This window comes from Apis cerana, linkage group LG16, assembly GCF_029169275.1.
Source record: "Apis cerana isolate GH-2021 linkage group LG16, AcerK_1.0, whole genome shotgun sequence".
In the NCBI taxonomy this organism is placed as follows: domain Eukaryota; kingdom Metazoa; phylum Arthropoda; class Insecta; order Hymenoptera; family Apidae; genus Apis; species Apis cerana.
Window position 1 is genome coordinate 5,273,267 of NC_083867.1, and position 15,561 is coordinate 5,288,827.

Below are 15,561 nucleotides of genomic sequence, written 5' to 3' on the forward strand. Positions count from 1 at the left end.
TTATTTTTATATTTAGAATTATCAGTTTATTTATAATAATATTAAATGACAATAAAAAAATAAATATTAAATATCAATATTTTAATTAATTTTGTACTAATAAAATATACTATAAAATGTTCTAATTAATTTTAAATAAGAAATAAAATGGTATAAGTAGAAGATACTTTTGCAATAGTAATGATCATTTCATTTTATTTTAAATCTTATTTTTTTTAAAGAAAATGTTTTTCTCTTTGTAAGTTTATATAAAATTATAAAAATTTATTATATTAATTTTTCGAAAATTTTCGTTTTTATTTAATATATATAATATATATAATATAATATATAGATTTTTTTTGAATCCTAATTAATCTTGAAATTGTTTAATTTTGTGATTTTTCAAATTAATTTTCATTAAAATATTAAATTGTGATGAATAAAAAATTTTTAAATTCAATTATCTTAATAATATATTTATCATTAATATTATAAATTAATTTATTCAATTATGTCATTAATATGTTTATCTATTGTTATATGTTTATCTATTATATATGGATAAATAATTTATTTCATGTTTAACTTAATATTATAAAATAATATGTTAAAGAAATATTCATAATTAATTTAAAATTTCCAATATATATCAAACAAATTTAATATAATATAATATTTATAGCATTTAATTAATCTAACAAAAACAGTTGACGAATAAATTATGCAGTGCAAGATTTCATGTTATTTAATAGACTGCGAAAATTCATCGTTTAGTTCACACTGAGCGATCGTAGCTGTAACATGTCAATTGTTATCGACCTCGACTTTGGACGAGCGCGAACGATTTGTAACGAAATTATTTCGCGGATATTTTTGTTTGTATTTATTGATTTTTTTTATAATTTTATCTTTGAAATTTAAAAAAAAAGGAGAAAAAGAAACATTACAATTGTGAGAAATCCCGAAAATTAAAAAAAGTGCGCGCATAAAATTAAATTTTTTTTCTATCCTTTTCTTTGCTTGTATATCAAAGTTTAAAATTTAATTCAAAATATTATTTTATATTTCGGTTTCTAATTTTGAAAAATCATAACATGTAATTTATAAATAAAAATGCATTTCTAAAATTATTTTTAATTATTAATACAAATAATAATGCATATAAATAGTATACGTGGAATTATTTAAAAGAACTATTTAAATATTTAAATAATTTATTTTCATAAAGTATGTCGTTTTGCATATTCTAACAATTTTATATATATAATTAATATCGAATAATAATTAAAAATTATATGATATGCATAAAAAAATAAATATTTGAAAAAAATAAAGAAAATTTTTGCAAAGTCGACAAGAAGATACGAGTTATTTATGCGATCTATTTTCACGCAAGTTGTATTACCTTAGTGGCCTAAAAATATCAGTGAAATTTGATTAGGCACAGCTTGATGCTTTAGTATTACTTATTCAAATATATATGTATGTATTATTATATATAATACATATTTGTTTCGATGTGAATTCTTTGAAATTTTAAATTGTTATTTCTTATCATTATTAAATACATAATAAGAGCGCAAACAAATAAACACATAATGATACAATAAATAAAAATTTAATTTAATAATATTTAATTTAATATTTTTTTTAATAATTTCTTTAATTTTTAATAAATTTAATTTTTAATTTTTAATATAATACGGAAAAATACAATAATAAAGATTTTAATAAATTTTATAATAAAACAAGAATTTAATAAACAAATTAATAATTATATATAATTATTTATAACAATATAATATAATATAAAATTAAGTAAAATAGTCAATAATAAAAAAATCATATATCATGTAAATACTTGATATTGATATTAAAAATAATGAATAAATTAAAAATCAAAAAAAAAAAAGTCAATCATAAAACATTTTTGATTTCATTGAAATAAAATTTAATACGGTACAATTGGCGTTAATATTTAATTGAAAAATAAATATATAATTTCATTATTAATTTATAAAAAAAATACGAAATATAATCTTGTTTGAAGTAATTTTACGTAACATTTTATTATCTTAATATATAATAAATGTAACATAATAGAATTAATATTAATATCAATTTTCTTGAAATTTTGTTAAAAGGTTTAAAAAAATATTATTATCAAGTTTATGTTCATATTTCATAATATAATATGGACAATAAACCAATTAATTTATTTTTAAAAAACATCGAAGAAAACACAAGGAAAGTATTTTCCTCGTCACCTTATAATGAATCTTATTATTCATCTCAAAAAAATTGTACGCCAGTTAAAATTAAACAAGAAGAAACTAATAATGAAATTCAGGTATTATATTTTTATTTTTTACATTTAGATTTATATTTTTATTTTATTAATAAACAATTAATCAAAATAATAGAATATGAATATAATCTAATTATTTAATAAAGTTAAATATTATTATATTTATTTTTTATAATTTTATTATATATTGTAATAATTTTTTTCTCTATTATATTGTTAAATTATATCTATTAATTATATTACATAAATTATTATTGCACTTATTAATTTCCAATATTAAAACTAAAATAAAAAATTATACTTAATTTTTCTTTCATAATTAAAAAAATTTCATTTATAAAGGATTGAATAAATATAATCGCAATAATTTAACAAATTTTGTTCGTGCATATACATATACTATGTATAAGTAATATGAGAGTAACATAATCCATGCTATTAAAATGTAATATAATCCATTGATCCGTATTCTATTATAATTAACGAATATTCAATTTCGTTCATTATAATTTCTTTATTTCAAATTTTTTTTTTATTTATTATTTCAAACATAATTTATCAAAAGCCCGTTTTATTTATTTTTTTTTAAATACTATTATTTTTTTGGAAATACTATTAATAGTAATTATTAACTATTAATAATTATATATATAATAAAATATTTTTAATTATATAAATACTGCGCTTATATAAATTAAATTAAAAACAATTATGTACAAAATGATATTGAAAAAAATTATTTTTATACATAATGAATAATATATTTTTATATATTATTATAGGAATATGCAGCAAATGCAATGAGTGAATTATTGGGATGGTATGGCTATGACAAAGTGGATAGCGGTTGTACAAAAAGTTTAAATCTGGATCATTTTACATCTAAACCTATTACAAAAAATAATGAAATGCTTCAAATTAATCAAGATATTATTTCAAACAAATTAGCATTAAAATCTCCATCATTAAATATATCTAATTCAGTTTTTGAAATGTCCAATATATCTTATTCTAATAATAACTTAATATCTCTGAATAGACAATTAATGTCTCCTTTATCAATGAAAACAGCATCTTTTGACTCTACAACTAAATTTCCATATGAAAGTTATTCAAATTCTATTTATTCAGGTAAGATGCAAAATATATATTATGCATAAATAAATAAACAAAGATAAAAGAAGAAAGAAATTAAAGAAATTTTAATAAATTTAATATGATACTTTTATAGATAATGTATCTTGTTCTTGGTGTGGTAGAACATGTACTCAAACATGTGAATCAGAAAAAATTCATTCTTATAATATGATAAATTCTATGGGATACTTTTGTAGTGAAACTTGCTTTGTATCTAGTAGAAGAACAGTTTTTAAACAAACAAAAATATGTGATTGGTGTAGACATATAAAAAATCCAACTAGTTATGTTGATCTTCAGGTAAATAAAATATAAAATATTAAATATAAAAAAAAATAACACAATTAATTATGAAAACATTGTTTCTCTTATTTTAACTTAAATTGAAATAATTTTATAATGTAATATACTATAAATAAATAATTTCAATATATTATAAAAATTTATAATATATTAATATATTATATTATATTATATATATTAATTTAATAATATATAATATATAATAATTTAACAATATAATTTAATAATATACTAATATATTAGTGGTATTTTCTTTTTCAGGATGGTGAAAATCAACTTCAATTTTGTAGCAATAGATGTTTGAATCAATATAAAATCAATATTTTCTGTCATGAAACACAAACTCATTTAATGCTTCAAGATTTAAACAATGTTTCTTTTCATGACACAGAAAAAGGTAGTTTAATAACACCAGAATTATGGTTTCGAAGTTGTCAATCACCATTAAATAATTCCACAGAAAATATATGTTTAGCTGATACACATTTTTCATCATCTCTTTATAATAATAGAATAACAGAAACAGAACAAAATAATACTGAAAAGTTAATAGTATCTAATCAAAAAATATCAAAAAAAAAAAATATATCATACATAAAAAAATATACTAATAATTATAATGAACAAAGAAAAAAATTTTGTATAGAAATTAATAAAAATAATATTAATGAACATAATAAAAAAATTTTAATAAATGAAGAAAATAAACATTGGCATTATATAGCTAATAAAAGTCATCATAGATTAAATTATTCAAAAAAAAATGATTTGAATTATAAGGATTTTAAAAAAGAACATGTAATGAATATTATAAATCATAATTCACATAATCATCAAAATAATAAAACATTTTTAAAAAAGAATATACATGTAAAAGACATAAAAAATTTACAAGAAAAAGAATATGTTAATTCATCAGGAAACATGTTAAAATCATCATATTTTCTAAATTCAACTTCACATGTAATAGACGAAGAAATTCCATTTTTATCTAAATCAAATGAATTTAGCCAAACAAAGGATCAAAAACAAACTAATATTTCTTCAGAAACTTCATTATTTAAACAATCCAATCAAACTGAATTATTTCATTCATTACCTTCAAAATTACCTCCTGTTACAATACTAGTACCTTATCCTTTACCCATTCCTATACCAATTCCTATTCCTATTCCTATTCCAGTCCCTATATCAACAGCAATTTTTAGTAAAGTTATGATTGACAAAGAGGATTCTATAAATATAAAAAAATCAAATTATGAAAATATAAAATGTAAAGATTCAATACAAAATAAACATTCAGTACTTAATAAGTCACAGATTAGAACAAATATATCAACAGAAAATGTACAACAAGTAACATCAGATAAATTCTTATCATCATTTTCTCAAATGAAATCTAATAATAAAATCAATAACAATTTACATCAATTACAACAGAATTTAAAATTTTTAAAAAAGAGAAAACATTTAAATGAAACTATTAATCATAAAAATAAAAAAATTCAATTAAAAAAGAAAAATAAATTCATAACAACTTAAAAGATAATTTATTAACAATTTAAGAAAATATTTTGTGATAAAATGTATACATTAGAAAGAATATTTTTTATTTATAGTTAATGACACAAAATAATTAATATAATTATTATATAATTATTATATATAATATAATTATTATATATAATAGAGAAAAGTTATCTTTTTTTATATTGAATGCAAATATTTTATTGATTATAATAATTTCATTAGATATAATTATTAATATTTGATTATGATATATATTATAATTATTATAAATATGATTACAGATTATATTATAAATATGATTATAAATTTTATTAAAAAATTAAGATTACAAATTTGAATGCAGAATACATAAAAAGTTTTACTTAATAATTAATTTTTTATGATTTAAATAATTTCAGAAAAATATATTTATTGTGCATATTTATTTGTTAAAATTTTATTCTTTTCTTATTAAAAAATATTTTTTTTGTATCTTCATATATAATATTCATATAAGTAGAAAATAGTTTAAAATATATTAGTATAGAATCTATGAATATATTATATAGTTAATATTTTGTAATACATAAGAAAAATAAAAAATGTTTTCTTACCAATTTTATTTATATTATTTTCAAGATGATAATTTATATATAAAATAATTTTTTATAACATAAAATAGTTATATGAAAAAATTAATTAAATTTATTAAAAAATGAAAATAAAAAAATATAGAGCACAGAAATAACTAAAAAAATATTGAAAATAGCATTATTTCTAAAGTGCCGCAAATGAAACTCAAAAAGAAGGATGGAGGAAGAGGGTAGAGATTGGATAAATTAGATAAAATTGATTTTCAGCATTATCTTTTGATTGTCAAAAATATCTTTTAAAAAAATTATTTGAAAACTTTCAAAAGATGGCACTCATATTCAATTTTTTCTCTATTTTATCTTATCTCTAAAGATATGTCTCTAATAATTAAAAGATACCGATAACAGTCAATTCTTATCTTATTTCTATTTTTGTTTTAATATTTTTATTTCTTTTGCTATCTTTCTTTTACTATTTTTATTTCTCTTACTATATTTCTCTTACTCTTTTTATTTATATTTGTTTCATCTATAGCATTAGAGATGGCATTAATTCTACAATTTTTTTTCTTTCATTGATTCTAATTTTTCTATCTGTTTTTCTTCTATTATTTTACTTTACTATTGATATAATGTAGCGCCATCTCAGTTTAAAATAAGTACTTATATATGTAAATTATTCTACGTTCAATGTATAGACCGCGAAGTCATTTTTATGTACGAAAGTACATAATTAATAATACAAATTAATTAAAAGTACACAATATTTGAATGGAAGTATGAATTTTTTTATATCGTCTATTATATTTTAAATTATATCAATATGGTATCATATCCATCAATTAATTTAATAGATTCGATAATTGATGAAGTAGCATTAGAAGGATTGGATGGAATTACTATAGAAGGTTAATAAATATATATAATATAATATATAATATAATATAAATATTATAAATAATATAGATATTAACATTTATTTCTTATATATTAATATTTATTAACGTTGTATATTATTTGTATATATGTATATTATTTTTCTATTTTATAAGAAATTTTTTTTTTTGATAATATACATAATTAATTTAATATTTTTGTATCATATATCATATTTCTAAAATTTAATTATCATATTTTATATTATTAATTAAATTGTTATTAAAAAAATTTATTATAAATAAGTAAATAATGTTTTTTAATAATAATATGAATAAATAATATGAACAATATAAATTATTGTAAAAATAAAAGTTTTTATTTTTTTTATTTTAGCACTATGGTTACGTTTAGCACATCGACTTCATAATCCTTTACCATTTTCAAAACCATTTATGATTCAAATATGGTCAATGTGTGTTCAAATTAGAGAATTTGCATTTTATGAATTAGAAATTGCAAGAGAAGCACTTGAAATTTTTGATCGTTATAAATTTGTAGATCCTGATTTAGGTACTATATTAGAACCAGTAAGTATTTTAAGATTACATTATAAGAAATTACTAAATTATAAGAAATTACTAAATTTAAAAAATTATATATTTATACAGGAATCTGTACCATTAGATATTTATCCTCATTGTCCTATAAATGATGTTGTAAATGGTATTAAAGGCTCTTGTTCTACCTATTATGTACGAAAAGATATTACAGGATTTATAAGAAATTTAACTTTAGATGAAGTCACTGAAAAATATGGACAAAAATTAGTTATTGTTGCATCACAATCTGCTAGAAACCATGCACTAATGGGATGTGAAGTATCTCCTATACTTGAATTAAATATAATGCAGTATTGTTTTCTAGAAAGAGTAGGAAGATCACGATATCATGGTGAAGTTACTCAAGGAAAACTTAGTCTTAGTGCACTAAAAGAAGATCCTAAAAGTTTGTTTTATTATCGAAAATTTTTACTACGTCATAAATTAATAACAAAACAAATACATCACCAAAGAAGTGGTATTTGCAGTAGTAATGGAAGCCTTTTACATCTTCCAAGATTTTTTGTTGAAAGGAAACCAAAAATAATTTTCTTGGCAGAAGAAGTTATTAAAATTCTTAAATCAAAACCTAATTATGTTGCAGAATATGATGAAATAAAACGCAAATTGCAAATTAAGAATGCAATTAAAAAGTTATTTAAAACTCCATTTTTTCAAAAAGTTGTGAGAACAGATATTGTAAGTCATAAATATTATACTTTTATTTTTTTTCTTTAATTTTTAATTATATAATATTAGTTTAATAATTTAAGAAAAAATTTTTATATATTTAATAAGAGAGTACCATATAGAACTTTATATCCTAATGCAACACCAATAGAATGGCAGCGAAAAAATACTCCTACAAAAGAAAAAAGGATTAAAGTAGTACAATTATTATCTCCAAATATTGATATTCTCGAAGCATGGAATAAAGAAGAAATACAAGAAGAAGATGAATCTCAAGGTTTGTTTATTATTTTTATTATTTTGGTAATTATTATTTAGGAATTATTTTTATTTATTTTTATTTATTTCTTCAATAAATTATTCTTGTATTTTTAGAATAATTTATATACATTTTATATGATTATGAATCATTTTTTAAATCAATATTTTTGAAGGGCATTTTTATTCTCTTATAAAAGGTAGATATTAATTTAGTTTTGAAATATAAAAATTATATATTTTTTATTTAAAGAAAAAGATAATTTATTTACTTAATTGTTTTTTCTAATCTAAATATTTTAAATTTTTTATATGTTATTATATTATTTTTTAGAATTAGATATCTCAAATCATAAATATAATGTACCTTACTTCAAACAAACATATAGAATAATTGAAGCTGACAAAAATGGTATATCACAAGGAAAATTAGCTAAAATAATGGGTTTGACAAAGTTACAGTCACGAACGATTTTACGAAATATAGTTAAAAAAAATATGGTTGCTACTTATATGAATGATATTGGCAGACAAAGACTTACAAAATATGTCTCAAAAAGATATGAAAAAACTAGTAATTTAAGTAAACAATTTAAGGAAGAAATTCATAAAATTAAAGAATTTACAAAGCAAATTACAACTGAAAATGATGATTTAGAGAAAACTAAAATGATTACACAAAGAGAAAAAAGTACTGTTATTAATAATGAAGAAAAAGAAAGTATAGAAGTTAATAAGGATAATTCAATTGAGAAAGCATCAAACACAAAAGTGACAATAGAATTGCAAAAAATATTTTATGTTGTCAACCAAATATTGTATAAATATCGTATAACAATGCGCCCAAATAGATATAAACGTACTTTTTGTAATTATTTATCATGCCAAACTAATAAAATTCCAATTAAAGAAAAAAATCTATATTCTAATAATATATTATCACAAATTTCTGAATTATCAAAAGATGAGAAGGCTGTAGCTGTATATAATAATATAAAAGTTGATTTAACAATTTTAAAATCAACAAATGAAGAAAAATCTGAAAATGAAATGTATGGATTTTTGGAAGATGTACAAAATAGTGAAAAGAGAAGTGTAACAAATATTACATATAGATTATTACGAAGAGCTAATATGATTATACAGTCTGTTAAAGAACATCAAGTCATTGATGATATGACAAAATTGATGAAAGTAAAATAATGTTTAATTATTGTTTAGTTAATAATTGTTTTTTGTTTATTATTTTTATTAATCATTTTTTATTTTGTTTTAGATGATATATGAAGAAGAAGATAAAGAAGGATATGATGTGAAAATTGATAAAAAATCTTTAATAAGATTGTTACAAAAACTTGCAAAAGATAATTTAGTAAAACTTATAAAAATAATTCTAAGCGGAAATGGTAGAGAGAAACATCTAACATTTATATGTGATCCAAACATTGCTATTAATAGTACTGTTATTCAATCAGCTGTGGAACAAGTAAAATTGAAATTCTATTTGATAAGTGCTCAAAAATCTAAAACGTCTACAAAACGTTCAGAAAATACAATATTCGATTCTAGCAAAAATTATAGTATTGATGCTAAACTTACATCTGAAAATAATCAATTTACAACTATACCATCGGGTTCTAAATGTGGTCCGAGAATATCAAGAAAATATGGATATAGTCCAAAATTTCTTCGTATGCAAGCATTACATATATTTTTATTTTATTTGGTTTATGATCATCCTGGAGATCGAATTCTTTCGAAAGCGGAACAAATAAAAATTTTACGAAATAATGATTTTAATATTACAGAAGAATTAGCAGAAGAATTTAGTACGATTTATACTAAAGATATTAGTTGGAAAATGTTTATACCGCCATTGCCACATTATAATGGTTGGCCTCAAGGATGGGCATTAATGTGTGATGTTCTTTTACGACTTCCTTTATCGATATTTTTAAAGATTCATTATCTTTCATTTGAAATACCAGAAATAGATAGATATATAAATCATCCTATTCGAAAACATTATTTAGTTAAAGATTTACCGACCGATATTCGAAATTCTTTACTCTATGCAAGAAAATATATATTTCATATTCATGAAACTGTAACAAGATTATGTTACATTGGATTGATACAGTTTGGACCTCAGAAATTGAAAGAAAAAGATCAAGTATTCATTTATGTGAATCGTCATACTGAATTAATGGATACGACATCTTCTGCTCCTGGTTATCATATAATTGAAGATAAACTTTATCCTATAATTAAATATAACTTTGATGAAATTCAAGTAGTTGAAAAATATTGGTATGATATGTGGAATACATGTATCAATACACCATTAGGCGGTCGACTTGTTGTTCAAGGAAAAGATATAATATTAGAAGATTTAAATAAAAAAACCGATATGATTCAAGCAGTCGTAGCTCGCACTGCAGAAGAAGCCATGAAATTGGATACTGGTAAAGTACCTGGAGATCGCAAAGGTGCTGCTGGAATAGATTCCGCTATTTTTGCTCATCTTAAAAGAAATTGGAATTGGACTTCCTCTAATTTCAGAGTTCAGCAAACAAAGAAACAAGAAAATATAATTTATGAAAGAGATATGTATTTTGCTAAAATGAAAGCAAAACCAATTAAATTTACTGAATTTCCAGGTTTAAAAACAGTGTTTGGACCTTCTTCCTTAAATGCAACAGAATTAAGAAAAAAAGTGCAAATTAAAAACAATGATAACTTAGATCATCAGGATAAATATGAAGCATTAATATGTCAACGAAGTACAAAGCAAAAATCCTATGTTAGAAGAGTGTTACCTCGTAAATGTAAAAATAAAAAACGAATAAAGTATGACGAAGTTGATTGTCGAGCATTACAACGGATGCATAAGTTACGAGTGGATTGGGAACCATATGAAGATAAGATTTTGCTTGTTTGTAAAGTAGCTATGGTATATCTTTGCCCAAATCCACGTAAACAAGTAATACCATTTTCTGCAGTAAGGGATGTATTACGAACATACTCGTATACTTCAAATAATAAAACATCAAGAGCATGTCAACGACGACTTTTATATATGCTCAGACAACAACGAAACGTTAATACCGTTGCTTTAGGAGTCGAAGAACTGAAACAGAATTTTTTCCTTAAAAGACGTTTTGATGGTATTGTGGAAAAGCTTAAAGAAGAATATAAAAATTATCACGAATATGAGAAACAAATTACAGAAGCATTTAAATCACTTGTTGCTTACATTACTAAGAAATATTATGATATTTCAGATGTTGTATCTAAAGAACCATTGCCAGTACCAAAGACAGTGCAGGAATTTAATTTATTTTATAAAGTTATACATCCTTCAAAGCCATTTTATAATCGTGGTTTCACAAAAGATATTCGAAATATTAGTGATATATATTTTGCAGTTATAAATTCTGTCATTCATAGTTCAATGTGTTGTGGAAAAGATAGAAGATCCTGGGCATACCAGTTATTTAAAATATATCAGCAATATCCAGAAATATTATTAAAAAATGCTATGGCAAAAATTCGTAGTGATCAAATGGTTACAATTAAAAAAGATCACTTAACTACTATAAGAAAATATGGTAATTATATGCCATTAAGTAGTTCTCAATATCAGTTAAGTAGTAATTATATATATAAATTTCATACTAAATGGCCATATGATATATTCAAAGAATCATATGATGTTTTTTTCAAATTAAGTAATTGGTATTGTAATCAAATAACTGATCAAAACAAAACATCAAATAATTTTAATGGTATTGAAATATTGCCAATTACTGGTGGTCTAATAGGAGCGATACATGATTACATTATACGAGATCAAATAGATTTTGATATTGAAATACCTGATCAAATTATAATGCTTGATTCTAGATTAAAAGAAAAAGATGAAACATATTTTAGGATAGCTAAACGATATCAAGATGTTTTAGTTAGTTTAGATAATTTAAAATTTGTAAAAGAATCTTCTTTGCAAGATAATAGTGTAATGACTAATCTTGAGGAGCATAATAGATGTTTTGGTCCCGAAATTGATACACTAAATTACAATGATATACATATCATTGATGGAAAGTCAGATAAATATGGTTTTTCAGACTTGGATACAGATAAGAACACATTTTCACAAGAATACGAAGGTGAAAAAAGAAATTTCGGAGAAAAACATTTTACTGATTGTGATGAATTAAATTTTGATAGTGACGAGGAAAATGGTCGAAATGTAATTGATGATGAACAGAATATAATTAAATTCCAAGATGGAACTAAAATTGCATTAAATAATGACGATATTGAACGTTCAATTTATGATGAAGATTCAATGATGGAAATAGAGGAAGATAAAATATATACTTCGAATAATATTTCTCTAACAGATAATAAAGTGCAGGTAGAAAATATTGGAAAAAATTTAAATAAATTAGTTGAATCTGAAAATATAAAATATAATTGTGTATTATTATCGAAAAATACAAGCAATAAACATGAAAATAATATATTAAATGTAGAAAATTCATTTACATCATCTAATTTATATCTACATCCAAATATAAATAAAGAAGACAAATTAGTTACGTCTGAAAGAAAAAGACAAAGAAATGATGATGAACAAATATTTAATTTAAATGAATCTATTCCAAAGAAAAAGAAATTAAATTATGAAATTATAGATTCAGAAAAAACTGAAGAAACTTTACAAAGTAATGATGTTTCGATTGAAGTATTGAATAAAATACAGAATGAAGATTCAAGAAAACATTCCAATATTGAAATAATGAAAACTAATGATGCAAAATGTATAAATAAAAAATATATTTCAAATAAGGAAAGTGAAATTTCATTGCAATCAAAAATAAACAATGAATATGCTTTCACACGAGTTAGTGATATTCTACAAAATGTTCCAATAGAACAAAGTTATTTAAATTCATATTGTAAAATTGATGATTCAAATGTACACAAACGATATACTCGTATAGCTTTATTGCGAATGAGAGAAGAATTAAGTAAGCTCACAGTAGCAGATAGCCATCATGCACACGATTATTTCGTTGTAAATGTATTTAAAATTTTTTATTCCTTATATCGATCAAATTCGATAAACTGTGAAGAAAATGAAATTTTTAAAGGTTTTTCAATGCCTTTAGATTTATTGCCTTTAAAAATAAATATTGCAAATGAATTAATACAAGAAATAAATAAATTTGCAATTTTTCCTAAGGATAGTATTTCATTTTCTGATTTTAAAAAAAATTTATCTAATGATTTGTTGAATTTGAATAATGTAGAAGCAATTTATAAATTTGTATATGCTAAAAAAGAACTTGGAGCTAGTATTCAAGAATTGGTAGTAAGTAAAAATATCTCTTTACATATACTAAAAATATTAGATTTTCAAAATAAAATTCTTAAAAAATTAAAATCATTATTAAAAATCGAAATTAATAATTAATACATATACTATTTTTAAATAATAAGAAAATATAATATTTACAATTTTCTAAACTAAGTTTTTAAAATAAAAGTTTTTAAAATATCTTAAATTAATTAATTATTTTATTTATTTATAGGATGAATTTGAAAATACATTAAAAGAAGATTTATATCGAATTGTTTCTTTGTTTGTTGATAATTATTTATTTTTGCGAACTGGTGTAACTACAGTTCGTTACATACATCATGATTATGTTAATTCTTGGTTAATACATTCATATAAAATATTCCGTCTTGAAAAAGAGTCGCTCATACCTATACCTAAAGGAACTGTATATGTGACAGAATCTAAAGAAATAGTAAATAAAGATATCAACGTAGATACAATAAAAGAATCTAATCAAAATCTTAATTCATCAATAGAAAATGAATCATCTAAAATTACTTGTGAAAATATAACTGAAAAAACTGTTGAATCAGAAATAAAAAATAATGAAAATAAACATGAAGATTTTAATAAGGATACATCTAGTCATAGTGATGAAGAATATAATATACAAGTAAAAAAAAGAATTCAAAAAAAAGCACTTAAATTATTACCTCAAAAAAATATATCTAAAGCTGTAAAACAATTAGATTCAAAGTAAGTTGATTCTTTATTCTAATATATAATATATAATAAAAATTAAAATTATTATATTATGTTATATAATTATATTATAATGAATGATATTTAAACGCGTTTCATTTACATTTCAGTACAAAAGAAGTAAGAGTAGTAATAAAACCATGGATTCGAATAGATGGAGTTTTAAATCGTAGAGTACTCGATCGTATGTTAGGATCGATTTTGTCATATTGTTTAACACATCCAGGTATTCCACTAACTAAAATACAAAATAGATTTATACCTCCTCTTCAACCATGTCATACACGAGAATTAGTCGAGGTAAATTATTAATAATTATATAATTATTCTTTTATGATATATTAATGATTATTATATTTAAAATTTTATTTTATAATTTGTATTTTAATATTTTTATTAAATTTTGTTAAAAAATGTGTTTTTTTTATGATAGATGTTGATAAAATTGGAATGTTTGGAAAAAATACTTATTAAAAAATCACGTGTAACATTATTTTCAAAACCATCAAAAGTTGAATTGAGTAAGTAATTTTAATTTATATAAAAAATGTTTTAAATTTTATTTTTTAAAAATTTTTCTTGTAGTTATTAAGTATAAATATATAATTATTAAATCGTATATTTTAATTTTATATTTAGCTTTTAAAATTTACAAAATTTTTAAAATTAAAAGAATATTTTTACTAAAATATTAAATATTTATAAATTATGATATATATATTATTATATTGTTTGTTCCTAGAAATTGCAAATAATGATTGGGCTACTGAAGAAGATATTTTTCTTGAACCTACAAATGGAGCAATGTTGAAGTTTGGAATATTTTTAAGTACTAAGATGTATAATACAGATTTTATTTCATAATTAGTAAAAATTGAATTATTTATTAAAATTTAAAAACAAATTAAACTAATATATTATACATATTATTTTTAATTTATTAATTATAAAATAATTTCTGTTAATAATAAAATTCATCATTGTTAATAAGGAATAGATAATTTTTGTTAATATGATTCTTTATTATTATTGTAATGCATAAAAATATATAATAATTTAATACGTTAAAATATCCTATTTTACATATACACAAAATTTTTATCAAATCAAAAACTTACAGCAAAGTGGAAAATTATATTTGAATTATTCTATCATAAACAATAATAAAAATAGAATAAAATAAAAGGA

General features: G+C 20.6%; 2 protein-coding genes across 11 annotated transcripts; both read left to right on the forward strand.

Annotated features, from left to right (window-relative positions):
* The first annotated feature begins 631 nt into the window (after nt 1-631).
* LOC108000255 (uncharacterized protein PF3D7_1120600) lies at nt 632-5,856 on the forward strand. Of its 8 annotated transcripts, none has more exons than XM_062086704.1 (5): nt 632-1,464; nt 2,127-2,332; nt 3,073-3,421; nt 3,522-3,727; nt 3,992-5,856. In XM_062086704.1, the coding sequence occupies exons 2-5, from the start codon at nt 2,177-2,179 to the stop codon at nt 5,270-5,272; spliced, it is 1,992 nt and encodes a 663-aa protein (XP_061942688.1). In that variant the 5' UTR covers nt 632-1,464; nt 2,127-2,176; the 3' UTR covers nt 5,273-5,856. The 8 variants fall into 8 exon arrangements, with proteins under 8 accessions (XP_061942688.1, XP_061942689.1, XP_028523775.2 ...); XM_062086705.1 differs by having other exon boundaries at nt 632-959; nt 2,220-2,332; XM_028667974.2 differs by having other exon boundaries at nt 632-861.
* Nucleotides 5,857-6,467: 611 nt separating this feature from the next.
* LOC108000469 (general transcription factor 3C polypeptide 1) lies at nt 6,468-15,443 on the forward strand. 3 transcript variants are annotated; one of them, XM_062086697.1, is made up of 11 exons: nt 6,468-6,609; nt 6,687-6,740; nt 7,105-7,298; nt 7,380-8,009; nt 8,109-8,277; nt 8,593-9,452; nt 9,535-13,641; nt 13,862-14,367; nt 14,484-14,673; nt 14,807-14,894; nt 15,116-15,443. In XM_062086697.1, the coding sequence occupies exons 3-11, from the start codon at nt 7,164-7,166 to the stop codon at nt 15,235-15,237; spliced, it is 6,807 nt and encodes a 2,268-aa protein (XP_061942681.1). In that variant the 5' UTR covers nt 6,468-6,609; nt 6,687-6,740; nt 7,105-7,163; the 3' UTR covers nt 15,238-15,443. The 3 variants fall into 3 exon arrangements, with proteins under 3 accessions (XP_061942681.1, XP_016916309.2, XP_061942682.1); XM_017060820.3 differs by having other exon boundaries at nt 6,468-6,740; XM_062086698.1 differs by lacking the exons at nt 6,468-6,609; nt 6,687-6,740; nt 7,105-7,298; nt 7,380-8,009; nt 8,109-8,277 and adding an exon at nt 8,374-8,458.
* The last annotated feature ends 118 nt before the right edge of the window (nt 15,444-15,561 follow it).